The sequence below is a fragment of the Pelophylax lessonae genome, assembly GCF_965119305.1.
Source record: "Pelophylax lessonae genome assembly, chromosome: 1".
Taxonomy (NCBI): Eukaryota; Metazoa; Chordata; class Amphibia; order Anura; family Ranidae; genus Pelophylax; species Pelophylax lessonae.
The window spans coordinates 752,148,805-752,165,902 of record NC_138768.1 but is presented as its reverse complement, the minus strand read 5'-3'; the positions used below and the strand labels follow the sequence as shown (position 1 = coordinate 752,165,902).

General features: G+C 48.0%; 1 protein-coding gene across 1 annotated transcript in view; it reads left to right on the top strand.

Moving 5' to 3' along the window:
- Positions 1–17,098, top strand: part of SLC30A9 (solute carrier family 30 member 9) — a 201,967-nt gene that overhangs the window by 112,455 nt on the left and 72,414 nt on the right. Inside the window, exon 8 of the mRNA XM_082243525.1 lies at positions 12,351–12,418. Within this exon, the coding sequence (XP_082099651.1) occupies positions 12,351–12,418 (68 nt within the window). The remainder of the gene's footprint in view (positions 1–12,350; positions 12,419–17,098) is intronic.

Here is a 17,098-nt window from a genome sequence, read left to right as displayed (position 1 = left end):
CTGCTTTTTTTCCCACCCCTCATGTCTACACTGCTTTGGGACGTCCCTATTGTGACGAATATGAAGGGGTGGCGACTGTCGGAGGACGTAAGAGAAAACTGAATTTTTTGTAAAATCTTACCTGTAAAATTCCTTTCTCTGAGTCCTCTGACAGTCGCCGCCACCGCCCCTCTTTTGGGGTTTTGTTTATGTACTCTACTGCTATGCTACTGAAACTGAGGTAGGAATGCAGGAAGCAGGAGGGTATTGACTGAGGGGACCACCCCCTGGGGGTGGGGTATGCTAAAAGCTTTGATATTAACATATTCTGTTGTCTAGCCACTCCTACGGAGCAAAGGTCAATAGCCCTATTGTGACGAATATGAAGGGGCGGCGACTGTCGGAGGACTCAAAGAAAGGAATTTTACAGGTAAGATTTTACAAAAAATTCAGTTTCTCTAGCGCTCATTGACAGACGTAGTCCTCGGTGATACAGCACCTTCGGGTTATGTTGCCTCCACAGGAGCAGGACTAGACAGGAAATTAAAAAGCTCTGGCCACACCCTAGGGGCAGTCCCAGAGGGTATATCCTCTCTCTCTCTGCCTCAGCAAATCAGTTATTTTCTGTCTAGTTAGGAGTAAGGACCTAGATACCTTGCTGGGATCTTAGGTCCTGGCAAGATTTTTTTCTTAAAAGATTTTTTTAGACAGCTTTTTTCTCCAGTGTTCCTGTGAGATCTTCAAGCAAGAAAGCTGAACTGGGCGACGGGCTGGATGTTGAGATCCGGTGGTCACCCCAGTTCAGCCTACGAGCGCGTGCAGGCCATAGCTCCGCGCTGGGTCGGCCGCGACAAAGTCCCATTAAAGGACTGACCCCGCGAGTTAAACGTCTCGCTGAAACGCCAAAGACCATGAGTCACGGCGTCCATATCGGTCGACAGCCCTCCCGCCCCGGTGGAGAGGGGTACTGTCAGGAGTTGGTGCCCGCCTGGTTCCGGTATGGTGAGTAGTATGTTCCCCCTTTTCCCCTGACGGGTCTTGTGGTGAACGCGGGCCCCTCTCTGTATGATAAGATAGAGTCCCTCTCTATCCTATAAATGACACAGATCCTCCTACTTTGAGTGTGATTTTATGTGCAAAAAGCCAGGAGGCTTGGTTTGGGAGCTAACAATCTAATTGTATACATGTTAAAAAGATTGTAATCAGTGGCATTCTGGGAATCTTACGGTGATAAAAATAAGCTACCTACCAGTCAGAAGCCACGGACATGTAGACTGCCTTCCTAATCAGATCTCCAGCTATTAGCAGGCCTCCCGAATGGCCATGCGGTCCGCCAGGGCCGGTACCGCCAACCACGCCAAATCCCCATGCAGAGAGAGTGTTGTGTGCCCTGTAGCACACCGCTATTCAGTACAGGCCGCCGCCATTTTTTTTGCTGGATCGCACGAGCCGCCATTTTGGCGTAGCCTCGTGTCTCCAGCATGGGGGCGGCCATGTTTGAGGTGATCCAAACACCTCGTGGAGCTAGGGGAGGCGCCGGAAGGCGTGCAGAGGGGCGGAGCCGCCTCCTTTCTTCCTGGGCAGCCAGCCAAAAGACTTCCTGTTTGTCAAGACAGCGCTGTAACCTGTTGCAGTTAAACTCTGAGCATCAAGTGGTGAGCCTGGGGGTCTATCTCTCTCTCTCTCCATCGATAGGGATCCCTAGCAGGTAACACTAAGGGGCTTTTTGTGGCGCTGGGGGTCTGAAAAAAAAAAAAAAAAAAAGTTTTTTATTTTTGAATTATATTATCCAGGAAGTGACTGGAATTATCATGGACCCTGCCACACATATTCCCCCACCTGTTTCCCTCGAGGGGGCCACGGGACCCGCCGGTGCACAGAGTGTAGAGTCATTTACAGCAATTTTGGAGTCTATGGTGGCTCGGGTGGAGGCGGCCTGTCAGGGACGGGGGTCAAGGAAGCGACCCCCGCCTACCCCTATACTATCTGACACCTCTGACTCAGATTCAGAGATGGTCACTGCAGTTGCAGGTTCCTCTGCAAGGGCTGTTGTCTCAGGTAAAGCCCCCTCAGACAGTGAGGAGGACGTTTCTTCTCCCGCTATAATTCAGGAAGAAGCATTGGTGGACGCACTAGTTGTGGCAGTGCAGGAAACCTTAAAACTTGAGGCTTTACCGGCAGAGGCAACTGAAACAGAGATTCCTTTTGGTACTAATAAGCCCATCAAAACGGTGAAGGTTTTTCCTGTACCCAAGTGTTTCGGTAATCAGATTAAAGGAGAATGGGAGCATTCTAAACGTACCTTTACTATTTCCAAGCGTATTGCTAGACGCTATCCGTTTGAGGAATCCATCATTAAGAAATGGACGGTACCACCAGTGGTGGATCCACCTATTTCCAGGCTGAATAAAGCCACGGTTATCCCAGTGGAGGACACTTCGTCCTTTAAGGATCCGGTGGATCGAAAGATGGAAGCAGAGTCCCGCACCATCTTCTCTCTGATAGGGTCAGCATTTAGACCAGTAATTGTTATTGGTCTAGTTTCCCAGACACTTACGGAATGGGCGAGAATGGTACGCCAAGACCTTAGGGGAAAAGATATTCCCCAGGAGACATCTGATTTGATGGAACAGATTATACAAGGGCTACAGTTTATCTGTGACGCAGCCTTGGACACTACTCCCTTATTAGGGCATGCATCTATGTCAGCGGTCATCCTCAGACGTGTGCTGTGGTTAAAATGCTGGTCAGCTGACCTAGGTTCCAAAAAGACCTTGACAAATCTCCCTTTTCAGGGGAATCGTCTATTTGGGGCCAACCTAGATGAAATCATTAAGGATGCCACTGGGGGCAAGAGCACTTTTTTGCCACAGGCTGCTAAAGCTAAGGGACCTCGCAACAAGCGAGGACCTTTCTTTACCGCCCATAAAGGGCGCCCGGCTGGTACAAGCGGGAAAGGCAAGACTCCTCCAGGAGGGTTCAAGAAGGGCTGGTCGGACAAGCAGAGGACCAACCCAGCCAAACCCGAAGCAAAGGAGTACACAGCCTGAAGGTGCGCCCCCACCCGGTTTCAGGGTGGGGGGACGTTTTCACCGGTATTCAGGACATTAGATCGAGCATCAACCACTACTACCGGTGCGATTCTTCCCTTCCAACATTTAAGTACTACAGGAAGCGGTAGTTACCGTTCCCTGAATAGATCTTTTCCTTTACCTTTTCCTAAGATTAGTCCCTATACCTCACAGGAATCGGATCTGGTTGACCAGATAGGCCAAGTAGCCTCTAGTCGGGTGACTTCGGTCCCTGAGGTTCAACCAGAAAAGATCACCCTTCCTGATAACAATCAGGTATCTGATAAATGTGTGGGAACAGAAAACGACCAGACTTTCTCGGATGGTCGGGGCCAGATACCTCTAGGGACGCCTGGTTCAGATTCTATCAGCGCCAGTGGTCCTAGAAATTCTAGGCTGGCCTCCTCAAGCCGGCCTGGCCGACTTGGACATGCTAGTCGCAGACGTTCCGTGGGAACTTCGTCTCAGGGAGTGTCTGTGGTCTCAAGGACCAATTTACCATCATGCTTTACAGTCGCTGGTTTTAATGGCCTGGCCATTGAGACCCAAGTACTGAAGGACAGAGGTTTGTCTACTTCAGTCATTCCTACCCTTATTAAAGCAAGGAAAGCGACTTCCAGCAAGGTCTATTATCACACATGGAAGACTTATATTGCGTGGTGCGAATCTTTAGGATTTCCTCCACGTACCTATTCGGTGACTCGAATATTGGCCTTTTTGCAACAAGGGGTTGAGCAGAAGCTAGCCTTGAGCACCATCAAGGGTCAAGTTTCAGCATTAGCAATCTTCTTTCAGAAGCCTTTAGCTACCAAGTCCTTGGTGCGGAATTTCATCCAGGGGGTGCGGCACCTGGCTCCACCAGTCCGCGCGCCCTTACCGCCCTGGGATCTTAATTTTGGTTTTGTCGGTTCTACAGAAACCTCCCTTTGAAAACATCAGGGAAATTCCCTTGCTTACTTTATCCCAGAAGGTGGCCTTCTTGGTGGCTATTACTTCTGCTCGCAGGGTGTCAGAACTGGCTGCATTATCATGCCAGTCCCCATACCTAGTGATTCATAGGGATAAGGTAGTACTTCATCCTAAGCCATCTTTTCTTCCTAAGGTGGTTTCAGATTTTCATCTGAATGAAGATATTGTACTACCTTCCTTGTGTCCTCAGCCCAAGCATCATCGGGAACATGCGTTGCATTCCTTAGATGTGGTTCGGGCAATCAGGGTATACCTGAAAGCTACGGAATCATTCCGTAAGACGGATTCACTTTTTGTGATCACGGATGGCCCCAGAAAGGGTTTGCCTGCATCTGCCGCGACCATTGCCAAATGGATTAGACAAACGGTGGTACAGGCTTATTCTATCAAGGGTCAGAGTCCTCCGTTCCCTGTTAGGGCGCACTCCACTCGAGCGCTCAGTACTTCCTGGGCCTTTCGCCATCAGGCGTCAGTGGTCCAGGTATGTAAGGCGGCCACCTGGTCGTCGGTACATACCTTTACAAAATTCTATAAAATTGATGTGACGGCATCGGCGGATGCCTCATTTGGCCGCAAGGTTTTGCAGGCCGCAATTTGAGGAGACCGGTGGTCTACCTCGAGGGTTTTTTCTGTTTGAAAAAAAAAAAAAAAATTTTTTTCTCTTTTTTGTTGAGTCTCATCATTAAGGATGAGCATTGTAAACTTCTAGTTGGCACCGGTTGGGCCTTCTAGATTGGGATTTGATTTTCATTTTCCCACCCCTCATTTGTGATACTGCTCTGGGACGTCCCGAAGGTGCTGTATCACCGAGGACTACGTCTGTCAATGAGCGCTAGAGAAAAATGGATTTTTGTAAAATCTTACCGTAAAATCCTTTTCTCTTAGCTCATTGACAGACGTAGTCCCCGCCCCTCTGTTTTTTGAGTTGGGTTGGGTTAAAATCTCTAAAGACTGCTTTTTCACATAACTGATTTGCTGAGGCAGAGAGAGAGAGGATATACCCTCTGGGACTGCCCCTAGGGTGTGGCCAGAGCTTTTTAATTTCCTGTCTAGTCCTGCTCCTGTGGAGGCAACATAACCCGAAGGTGCTGTATCACCGAGGACTACGTCTGTCAATGAGCTAAGAGAAAAGGATTTTACGGTAAGATTTTACAAAAATCCATTTTTTTCCTTTCCCTGCCTATTTTGACAAAATTTACGCTAAAGAGTGGGGACTACCAAAGCGTCCCCGTGGGGTCCCTAAGCGCTTTAGTAGGCATAACCCCTATGAGGAGTCCCTTCTTAAGAAGTGGACCCTCCGGTTTTCAGATTAAACAAGGCAACCATGATTCCGGTTGTACCCGGGCTTTAAGGATCCGGCTGACCGGAAGGCGGAGGCTGTGGCCCGCACTATGTACACTCTGGATGGTTCGGCATTGCCCCAGTGTCGCAAACTCTAACTGAGTGGGCTAAGCTCCTGCACCGTGACCTGGAAGAGGAACAGCTCTCCCCTGTATTTGCCGAGCTGGTGGACCAGCTGGTCCAGAGGCTGCAGTTATCTGTGATGCCTCTTTGGATGCGGCTCCCCTTATGGCTCGCCTCTCTGTTTTGGCAGCGCTCCTTATGGTGTTGTTTTTTTTTTTTTTTGGTTCAAGTGCTGGTCTGCGGATCAGACTTCAAAAAAGGCCTTGATTTGATCTTGGTTTTCAAGGAAATCACTTTTCTGGAGTACTTTTCTTCCGCAGGCTACTAAGGGCAAGGAACCTCGTTGTAGACTTGGGCCTTCCTTCTCGGCTCATAAGAAGTTTTTTCATCCCTCAGGGTCAACTGACAAGGGCTCTAAGCCTTTCAGGGCCTCTTCTGGAGGGCTTCTCTAGACCCGGGGACAAGGCTTCTTCTGCATGAAGGTGCTCCCTCACCTGTATCTACTCTGGTGGAGAACCTGGAGCTCACAATACGAACTCTGCGGGATTCTAAATTTTCAGAAGTCTGCTCTGGTTCCATCCACAAAGCTGGATTATCTGGGTCTGACTCTGCACTCTGCCTTAGCCAGAGTGTTCCTTCCTCTGGACAAACTCCAGAAATTGCAGGCTGAATTTCGCTTCCTGCTGTCCAACAAATGGTCATCCCTCCGGACTTGCATGCGGGTGCTGGGCCTGATGATGTCTAGCTTCGAAGAGGTTCCGTTTGCACAGTTCTATACGAGGTCCCTGAAAAGGGAAATTCTGACCAAATGGGACAAGACTCTGAAGTCTCTCTGGACAATCCGATCCGGCTGAGCTGGGGCACGAAGAAGTCCCTGATATAGTGGCTTTGTTCTCCGGTGCTTCGGTGGGAAAATCCTTCCTCCCCTTTTTATATTGAACAGTGGTCACCACTGATGCCAGCCTGCCGGGCTTGGGAGGTGTCCTCAGCAAGCATTCTGCTCAGGGGATCTGGACGCTGGAAGAGTCCAGACTCCCGATCAATGTCTTGGTACTTTGAGCGATCAGCTTGTGTCTGGATCATTGGACGGATCGTCTTCAGGTTGTCCAGTGCGCATTCAATCAGGCATTGACATGGCCGTGGCTTATGTCAATCACTAAGGGGGCAAAAGAAGTGTCCTGGTGGCCCTGGAGGCACCTGGCATTCTAAAGTGGGCAGAACAATTTCTTTCCAGCCCTCTCCGCCGTATACATTCCCGGTGTGGAAAATAGGCAGGCGGAATACCTCAATCCGCAGGTGTTGAACCATTGGAAGTGGTCTCTTTATTCTGAGGTGTTTCATCAGCGGTGTCTCCAGTGGGGCACACTTGAGGTGGATCGGTTGGTGCCTCGGCTCAACAAAAAGGTGCAGAGGTGTTTGGCTCGGTCAAGGAATCCTCTTGCGGACGCCACAGGCGAGCGGGTGGCCCTGTGTGTTCAGTATCGCCTGGTTTACGCCTTCCCTCCTCTCATGCTTTTGCCAAGACTTCTACGCAGGATCGAGGCAGAATGGATTCTGGTCATCTTAGTGGCCCCAGATTTGTCTCGTTGGGCTTGGTACGCCGATCTGGTGCAGCTGGTCGCTGATGTTTTTTGGCAGCTTCCTCTCAGGGAGGATCTGCTATCCCAAGGACTGATCTTCCATCCTGCTTTACAGTTGCTGGCTTTGAGGGTCTTACGGGAGGTAAGTGTACATTACTTTCGCCGGTTGCTAGGGGTAAGGAATCTCGTCGTATACGTGGCCTTTTTTTTTCTCTGCTCACAAGCGGCTCATTCGTCCATCTGGGTCGCAGGGAAAGGGTTCAAGATCCACCTGTAACTTTGCGGGAGGTTCCAAGAGACCCTGGAATGGTAAAACAAAGGCAGGCACGACAAGGCAGACAAGCTTTCCCCAGCCTCAAGGGGCGCCCTCACCCACATCTGGGGTGGGGAAAAAAAGAGAGAAAAGCGCTCTAAGTGCAGACCATATTTATTCTTAGATAAGGCATAAAATGTAGCAACTCACTAGAAGCCACGTTATACAGGCAGTGTAAATTCAAAGATTGTAGGTTTTCCCTCTGGAGGGTGCCGTCTATCCATACATGAAGCAGTCCATGGTTTAGCAGTCCACCACAGGAGAGAGGGAGCCAGCTAACTCCAGCGGAACCTGATGAAAGATGAAAAAGCGCGCATGTCCGTACGGGACCTCGCGCATGCTCAGAAATGCGTCGTGCACGCCTAGCATTCCAGTCTCCCTGGTGACGTGGCCGCATTACACCCTTCATCTGTACATTGCAGCGGCTGTTCCAGACGCCAACCACAAACCGCCGTTGGAGTTAGCTGGCTCCCTCTCTCCTGTGGTGGACCGCTGAGCCATGGACTGCTTCATGTATGGATAGACGGCACCCTCCAGAGGAAAAACCTACAATCTTTGAATTTACACTGCCTGTATAACGTGGCTTCTAGTGAGTTGCTACATTTTATGCCTTATCTAAGAATAAATATTGTCTGCACTTAGAGCGCTTTTCTCTCTTTTTTTCGTTTTTACTTCAGATTTCCTCTTTTCTGTGGAGAGCAGCTCAGTGCCATTGGACTTTTCCCATCTAAGACTATACATCAATGAACTTTGTGGTATTTCATTTTATATTTTAGTATTGTCCATTAGTTCTTGTGACATTTCCCATCCCCCATTCCCCTCTCCCTAATTTAATTGTCTCCCTTTTACCCTTCATATGCTGGCAGTTTTAGCGCTCTTACATAGTCGTCTTTTTTTTTTTTTTGCACATCTGGGGTGGGGGACCGTCTTCGCCTTTTTCTGGAACTGTGGACCCTGCTCATTCAGGACAAATGGGTCCACGATTTGATTTGATTCGGTTCAGTTACAAGATCGAGTTTTGGTCCTTGCCTCCAGCAAGGTTCTTTCCTTCCAACTTGTGCCTGTCTCACGATCGGCTTCAGGGCCTATACGGGGAGAATGCATGGCCTGTTAGCAAAATGAGTCACTGTGTTGGTTTCAGAGTCGGAACCTTTTCAAGGTTTTTATTCAAATCTGTTTACAGTTCCCAGGAAGGAAGGCAAGGTTCGTCCAATCTTGGAAATTTCTGATGGAGTCCATCCGCAGGGTAGTAGCTTTCCTCCATCATGGGGATCTTCTGGCTTCTAGCGATCTCAAGGACGCTTACCTTCATATTCAGATATATGTCAGGCATCAGCATTTTCTACGTTTTGCCGTGAGCGAGGAGCACTATCAATTCGTGGCGTTACCCTTTGGTCTCACCTCAGCTCCTCAGGTGTTCACAAAGGTTTTGGCCCCAGTAATGGCCTTGCTATGGCAGAAGGGGATCGCAGTGCTGGGTTACCTGGATGATCTGCTTCTTCATGCAGCGTCTTCCGCGGCTCTAGATGCCAACCTGGACATCCCTGTGCAAACTCTTCAGGAGTTCGGATGGACGCTGAATTTTCAGAAATCGGCTTTGATTCTGTCCACCAAGCTGGACTACTTGGGTCTGATGCTGGACTCAGCGTCGGCCTGGGTGTTTCTTCCACAGGCGAAACTTCTGCAGCTACAGGATCCTGTTGTCCAATCGTCGGTCACCGCTCAGGACTTGCATGCAAGTGCTGGGCCTGATGGTTTCCACCTCCTGAGGCGGTTCCGTTTGGAACAAGAATCCACTGTCATTGGATGATCTCATCCTGTTGTGTCGGGGTTTAGGGGGGTCTCTACTATGGTGGCTCCGCTCCCCGGCGCTTCGCCTGGGAAAATCCTTTCTTCCCCTGTAGTGGACTGTGGTCACCACGGATGCCACTCTATCCGGGTGGGGAGGTGTCTTGGGTGTGTACTCGACCCAAGGTGTTTGGACTCGAGAAGAGTCCAGTTTGCCGATCAACATCCTGGATATTCGGGCGATCATACTTTGTCTGTCTCAGTGGATGGATCGTCTGCCGGGACACCCTGTGAGGATACAGTCGTGCAATGCCACGGCTGTGGCATATGTCAGTCATCAAGGGGGCACAAGGAGTGCCCTGGTGGCCCGGGAAGTAGCCAGTATCTTGAGGTGGGCAGAACTATATGTTCCAGGCCCTCTCTGCTGTGCACATTCCGGGGGTAGAGAATTGGCAAGGGGACTATCTCAGTCGGCAGACATTGGATTCGGGAGAATGATCTCTTTACCCAGAGGTGTTATATCATCTGTGCCTTTGGTGGGGGACCCCAGATGTGGACCTGTTGGCCTCCTGTCTCAACAGGAAGGTGCAGATGTTTGTGTCAATATTGGGATCCTCTGGCCATCGTCGCAGACGCACTGGTGGCCCCTTGGGGTCAGTATCGTCTGATTTACGCTTTTCCTCCAATACAACTTCTGTTGAGACTGCTATCCAGAATCGAGGTAGAAGGGATTCCAGTCATTCTGGTGGCACAAGATTATCCATGCGGGTCTTGGTACGTAGACTTGGTAAGGCTGGTAGCAGGCGTCTCTTGGAAACTTCCTCTCAGGGACCAATCTTCAATCATACTTTACAGTCACTGGCTTTAACGACCTGGCTATTGAAAGCCAGGTGCTGAAGGACAGAGGGCTGTCTGAGTTGGTGATTCCTACCTTGTTAAAGCTAGGCAATCTACTTCCAGGAAAGTTTATCATAGAGTTTGGAAGACGTACATTACTTGATGCGAGTCCCGGGGGGTTTCTCCCCCGTTCCTTTTCTGTGTCTCACCTGTTGGAGTTTCTACAACTAGGTGTAGATCAACGTTTGGCTCTGGGCACCGTCAAGGGCCAGATCACCGCCTTGGCCATATTTTTTCAAAGGCCATTGGCTGCAAAGTCCTTGGTTCACACTTTTGTGCAGGGAGTTTGCCATCTGACTCCTCCGGTGCGATCCCTGGTACCTCCGTGGGATCTCAATTTGGTACTGTCGGTACTTCAAAAGTCTCCTTTTGAAAACCTTTGTGAACTTCCTCTGCTCACTTTGTCGCAGAAGGTGGTATTACTTTTGCATGTAGGGTGTCAGAGTTGGCTGCGTTGTCCCGTCGGTCACCTTACCTGGTGATTCATAGGGACAAAGTGGTGTTGCGACCCTGTCAGGCATTCTTTCCTAAGGTTGTCTCTGGGTTTCATTGAATAAAGATATTGTGTTACCGTCCTTATGTCCTAACCCAAAACATTCTAAAGAAATTGCTTTACATTCCTTGAATGTGGTCGGGGCGATTCGGGTGTACCTGGCAGTTCATCCGATTCTTTGTTTGTTCTTACGGAGGGACCTCGCAAGGGGCAGGCCGTATCTGCTGCGACCGTTTCCAGTTGGATCAGGCAGACAATGGTGCAGGCCTATTGTATTAAGTGTTAGGTTCCTCCTTTCCCTATCAAGGCGCATTCTACAAGGGTGCTTAGTGCCTCCTGGGCCTTCCGTCATCAGGCGTCAGTGGTTCAGATGTGCAAGGCGGCTGCGTGGTCATCTGTACACACATTCACAAAGTTTTAAAAGGTGGATGTACTTGCATCTTTAGATGCGGCGTTCGGCCTCAAAGTTTTGCAGGCTGCGGTCACAGAGGCTCCCGCCTCTTGAGGGTGTAATTTTTTCCTGGTGGTGAATTACAGTTGTTCCTGGTTCAGCTCCTGCTTTACCTGGTTGGCTATGTTTAACCTTTTTGCCAATTCTATCTCTTGCTGTGTTTTTCCCACCCCTCATATTGACACTGCTTTGGGACATCCAAATGGTCTAGAAGACATGGAGCTGTGTCCGGCTGTGAACATAAAAGAAAATTTGATTTTTGTCTTGCCGTATAATCCTATTCTCTGAGGTTCACTGATGTACACAGCACCCACCCCTCTGTTGGGTTGAGTTATATATTCTTCTGACACTGCTTGTTACAAACTGAAGTTCTAAAGCAGGAAGCGATGGTATACCCTCTGGGACTACCTCAGGGGCGTACCCAAAATTGTTTCCGCCTAGTCCTACTCCTGAAGAGAGAGCAGTATAAGCCCAATGGTCTAGAAGACATGGAGCTGTCTCTGTCCGTGAACCTCAGAGAAAAGGATTTTACGGTAAGACAAAAATCCAGTTTTTCAAATACTGTATGTCCTTTCACTGTGCAAGTAAATGGATAAAAGGTTTAGATTTAGTACGGTATATACTTTTCTACGCTCTGCAGTTGTAAATGAGCATTTGAAAAGAAAAAGGAAATGCATAAAACTGATTTATTGCTTCATTATTGTATAATATCACAGGTCATTACCCTAAATTCTTATTCGATAAGAGAATACTTTGGACGGCACATTTGTAGATCTAATAGTCTGCAGTATCAATGCATTGCAAGGAATACTGTGACCTCTACCTTAGAGAACATCAGTTTTTCTCTCCAAATGACCTGAGGGAAATATAGAACTTAAAGACCACTTTCAATAATTTTACTCCCCCCCCCCCCTTAGATAATCATGTATTTGTTTATTTTAAATATGCTCTCTTTGGTAACTCTTCCTGCACATCGAGACTTTTCCCCTTTGTGGAAACCCCCTCCCCCCCCAGGAAAAGATAGCTGGCCACCTGATTGCCCAAAGCCTCCTGGGAGTGATGCAATTATCCAGCCTCCTTGGATAATTGCGTCTCTCCCAGGAGGCTTCGAGGTAACCAGGTGGCCAGCTATCTTTTCCTGGTTCGTGTGGTTGGCTCCCTGACGACGTTTTGCAGTGCATGAGCATCATCAGGGAGCCAGCTGCAGGAGATCTGGAAGAGACAGACTGCTCCGAGATGTTAAAAGACTGGAAAGATGTTGGTGTGGGACTGGGTGATCAACAGAGAAACGTTGGGCAGCTGATTTGCTGGGGGTGTGAGTATGTTTAATAAACCTTCTGCAAGTAATGTGTGACAATATTGAGAAGAGGAATTTGTGACCCTTCTTATTTGTGTTTTCTTACAGCCTCGTTTAAGCACATCCTCCATATTTCTCAAGGGCCCAGGGAAAGTCGTTATGGTTGCAATATGCATGTAAGTTATGAGGGCTGTTTAAAAGTGTTTTAACACAAGATTCACACTACTTTCATCCAGGATACACACATTTTTTTTTCAACTGAATTCAATTAGAAAAGTGTGTATTTTATTGGGATTTTATGTGATAGACCAACACAAAGTGGCACAAATTTGTGAAGTGAAATGATAAATGGTTTTCAAAATATTTTACAAATAAATACGTGAAACATGTGGCGTGCATTTGTATTCCGCCTCTCTTACTCTGATACCCCTAACTAAAATCTAGTGGAATCAATTGCTTTCAGAAGTCACCTAATTAATAGAGTCGACCTGTATGTAATTTTAATCTCAGTAAAAATACAGCTGTTCTTTGAAGCCCTCAGAGGTTTGTTAACGAACCTTACTCAGCAAACAGCATCATGAAGGCAAAGGAACACACCAGACAGGTCAGGGATAAAGTTGTGGAGAAGTTTAAAGCAGGGTTAGGTTTTAAAAAAATATCCCAAGCTTTGAATATCTCACGAAGCACTGTTTAATCCATCATTTGAAAATGGAAAGATTATGGCACAACTGCAAACCTACCAAGACATGGCCGTCCACCTTAACCTGACAGGCACAGCAGGGAGAGTATTAAACAGAGTAGCAGCCAAGAGGCCCATGGTAACTCTGGAGGAGCTGGAGAGATCCACAGCTCAGGTGGGAGAATCTGTCCACAGTGCAACTATTAGTCATGCACTCCACAAATCTGGCCTTTATGGTAGAGTGGCAAGAAGAAACCTATTGTTTAAAAAAAAGTCATAAGAAGTCCTTTTTGCGATAAACCATGTGGGGGACACAGCACACATGTGGAAGAAGGTGCTCTGGTCAGATGAGACCAAAATTAAACTTTTTGGCCTAAAAGCCAAAAGCTATGTGTGGCAGAAAACTAACACTGCACTTCACCCTGAACACACCATCCCCACTGTGAAACATGGTGGTGACAACATTATGTTGTGGGGATGCTTTTCTTCAGCAGGGAAGTTGGTCGGAGTGGATGGGAACATGGATGGAGCCAAATACAAGGCAATCTTGGAAGAAAACCTGTTAAGAGTCTGCAAAGGACTTGGCCTGGGGTGGAGGTTCACCTTCCAGTAGGACAACAACCATAAACATACAGCCAGAGCTACAATGGAATTGTTTAGATCAAAGCATATTCATGTGTTAGAGTGGCCCAGTCAAAGTCATGACTTAAATCCAATTGAGAAGCTGTGGCAAGACTTGAAAATTGCTTTTCCCAGATGCTCTCCATTCAATCTGACAGAGCTTGAGCTATTTTGCAAAGAAGAATGGGAAAAAATGTATCTCTCTAGATGTGCAAAGCTGGTAGAGACATCCCCAAAAGACTTGCAGCTGTAATTGCAGTAAAAGGTGGTTCTACAAAGTATTGACTCAAGGGGGCTGAATACAAATGCACGCCACACTTTTCACATGTTTATTTGTAAAAGAAATTTAAAACCATTTATCAGTTTTCTTCCACTTCACAATTATGTGCCACTTTGTGTTGGTCTATCACATAAAATCCCAATAAAATACATTTACATTTATAGTTGTAACATGACAAAATGTGAAAAATTTAAAGAGGTATGAATACTTTTTCAAGGCACTGTAAGTGTCCTTATATTAAAAGTCAGCAGCTACAGTATTTGTAGCTGCTGACTTTTAATTTGTTTGAGGGAGATTGGAGCTTCTCTTTAGCACAATAAAACTATTTGTTACAGTTCTTTCACCAGCACATACAGTTTGCAGTTTTCAATGCTGCTGGCTCCTGTTTCCTCTTTGCTTCTCTGAACTTCCAGTCCTCACAGCAAAGAGTGAACAGTGGACCGTGCCATCTTCAATAAGCCTTTTAGATTGGAGAAGGAATAGAGGAGCAGGGGGGTGCCTTGCCACCCATGGCTGTGTGTTTCTACTGTGTAGGGAGACACAACTCTAGTCCCTGCATAAAAGGGTGGCTCTATAGAATGCTGAAAGAGAAAGAAGCCACCCTGAGACAGGAAACCTGTTCCTGTGGTCATGGGACCAGCTTAAACAGGAACATAAACAAGGATTAAAAGATGAAACATGGGTCAGGCTGCCGCTGTCGGTGGTCGGCAGGTGTAATCTTATTAAAATGATCTGGAATCCACAACTATTGTATGTTCTCCATAATGCCCCTGTCTGGATACCGATCCACGTTTTCAAACAGTTCAACACTATCTACCGCGCACTTATATGGAAGAAGCAGTCTCCTCGGATTCGCCTGGAGACGCTGCAGGAAACCAAGGATAGTGGAGGTCTAGCGGTTCCCAACACATTGTACTACTTTCTAGCTTCCCAATTACAACATCTCACGGGCTGGTCACAGGACGTTGACGGTGATCCGGTCCACCGGATACTTGTAACTTGTTTGGTGGGGGATTCGCTTGTGGAGTCCTTGGAGAGTGGGGAGCTGGGTACGTTTCCCCAGCATCCGACTCTGCTTTTGATAGACAAGGTTTGGCGCAGGGCTCGGGGTCACTTTGCCTATAGAGGGTTCTCCGAGTTTTCCCGCATTCTACATAACGCTAACTACCCTGAGCTGGATAACCTCCGGGATACCCTGCAATGGGCCAGATATGGCATCCGATTTATCTCACAATTGTACAGGGGGAATACACTTAAGGACTTCCAGACTATTCGAGCTGAATTTGGGCTACCTAATACCTTATTTTACCAATATCTGCAACTGCGGCACGCCATTACGGCGCAGGCCAGGGACTCCCCGTGGGGCTTCTGTAACCCGGTTCTACTCATTAGCCTAGTAAATTCTACAGAGAAGAAGGGACAAATTTCCTCCTTATACTCTTCCTTTATGGGGCAGGTTTCGCGAGCTATGACATATAAATGTAGATCGGTCTGGGAGGACGACTTAGGGACACTGACATCGGAGGAATGGGCAGGAATACTTGACAATGTGCTCAAGGTGTCCTTGTCGGCCTCACAATGCCTCACACAACTCTTCATACTGCATCGTACTTATCGGACCCCGCAGCGTCTGCATAGCTGGGGCAGGAGGGATTCTCCGTTCTGTCCCCGCTGCAAGATACATGAGGGCACATTACTACACATGCTGTGGCGATGCCCAAAACTACACCACTACTGGACTGAAGTACTTCGCTCCATTAACACCATTTGGGGGCTGAAGCTTCCTCAGGACCCCAAGCTCTGCATACTGGGCTGGCTAGACGAAGAATTGTATACCCTGGGGGTGTTTGAGGCAATTCTTAGGACCCTATTTCTTGCCCGCAAATTGATAGCGAGGAAATGGATTTCCCCGTCTGCTCCCACTCATGCGGAATGGACGGAGGAGGTTAAATCTCTATTGTCTAGGGAACACTTGACTTATTTACATAGGGGGAGTCCCATGAAGTTTGAGCGCATTTGGGGGCCATGGTTGGATGTGCCAGGCCTGGCACCTCCCCACATGGTCACGAATAGATTCCTGGGGGGGGGTTGTTTCTTCAGCCCCTTGAGTCTGTAGTAGACCTCATTTTTTATTTTAGGCTGGGCCTGGATGGCTATGTTACAGGCGGTGGAGGAATGGCCTACATACTACTTTCTACCTGGAGGGGAGGTGGGGTTGTCAGTTGGGGGGGGGGGGGGGAATATCTCTGCTGCCCCCCCCCCCCTAATGCTCGGAGTTTGCACCACCAATTACTATTTTTATTATTTTCTTTCCTCTGTGTTCCTCTTCTTTCTTTTCTTTCCTCTTTTTTCTTTCTTTTTGTCCAGTTGTGTATTCCATGTGTGATGGGGCCGGTTTTAAAGATGCTCTGCTGGTCATAGACCCGATTGAAGGCACTGAAACGTGCATTGGTATATTCTCCTTGAACCTAGGGGGATCCCCGATTTAGGGGTGCATTCTACTTCATGCATTTGTGTTTTCTCTGGGGTTGGGACTATATGTCTGTAATTACGCCAGTGTCAATTACTGTTTACTGTCAAGTGCTATTAATACCCGGCAGGGGTTCACTGTACTGGATGTTACTTTTTCTCTTTTTGTTTTTCTGTTGTGTGTAATGTAAAAGTTTTTCTAATAAAAATTATCTGATTTAAAAAAAAAAAAAAAAAAGATGAAACCGCTGATACTCATTAAGGCCCCTTTCACACTTGCGGACAGTTTAGATCCGCCTGTCAGTTTTTCAGGCGGATCTGAACGGATGCCACATGCATCTCTATGGGGCAGCGGAAACATGTCCGCTGACATCCGATCCTGTCCGTCAAATCCGGACGGATGGAAACCCCATTTTCCATCCGTCTGGTGGATCAGATTGGATGGAATCGGAGGAGAACGGACAGGCGTTCCGTTCTCATCCGATTCCCCCATAGAGGACAGTGGGGACCTGACAGCTCCATCTCTGTACACAGAGCGGAGACGGAGCTGCCATCCGCCTGCTCAGCGGGGGATCGGCGGATCGATCCCCCCGCTGAGAAAAATGGAGTCCGCCAATGGAGCGGACAGTGTGAAAGGGGCCCTAGTGTTTAACATGTTACTAATGCAGCAACCCCCATCAACCCCCCTCTTCCCCCAATACCACCCATGATGGCGGGCGGAGATCCGCTCCCAGCACCTGCTGTCACTAATTAACAGTATATGACAAATGGTCTCTGCCCACACAGTCATGTCATTCATTCACATAG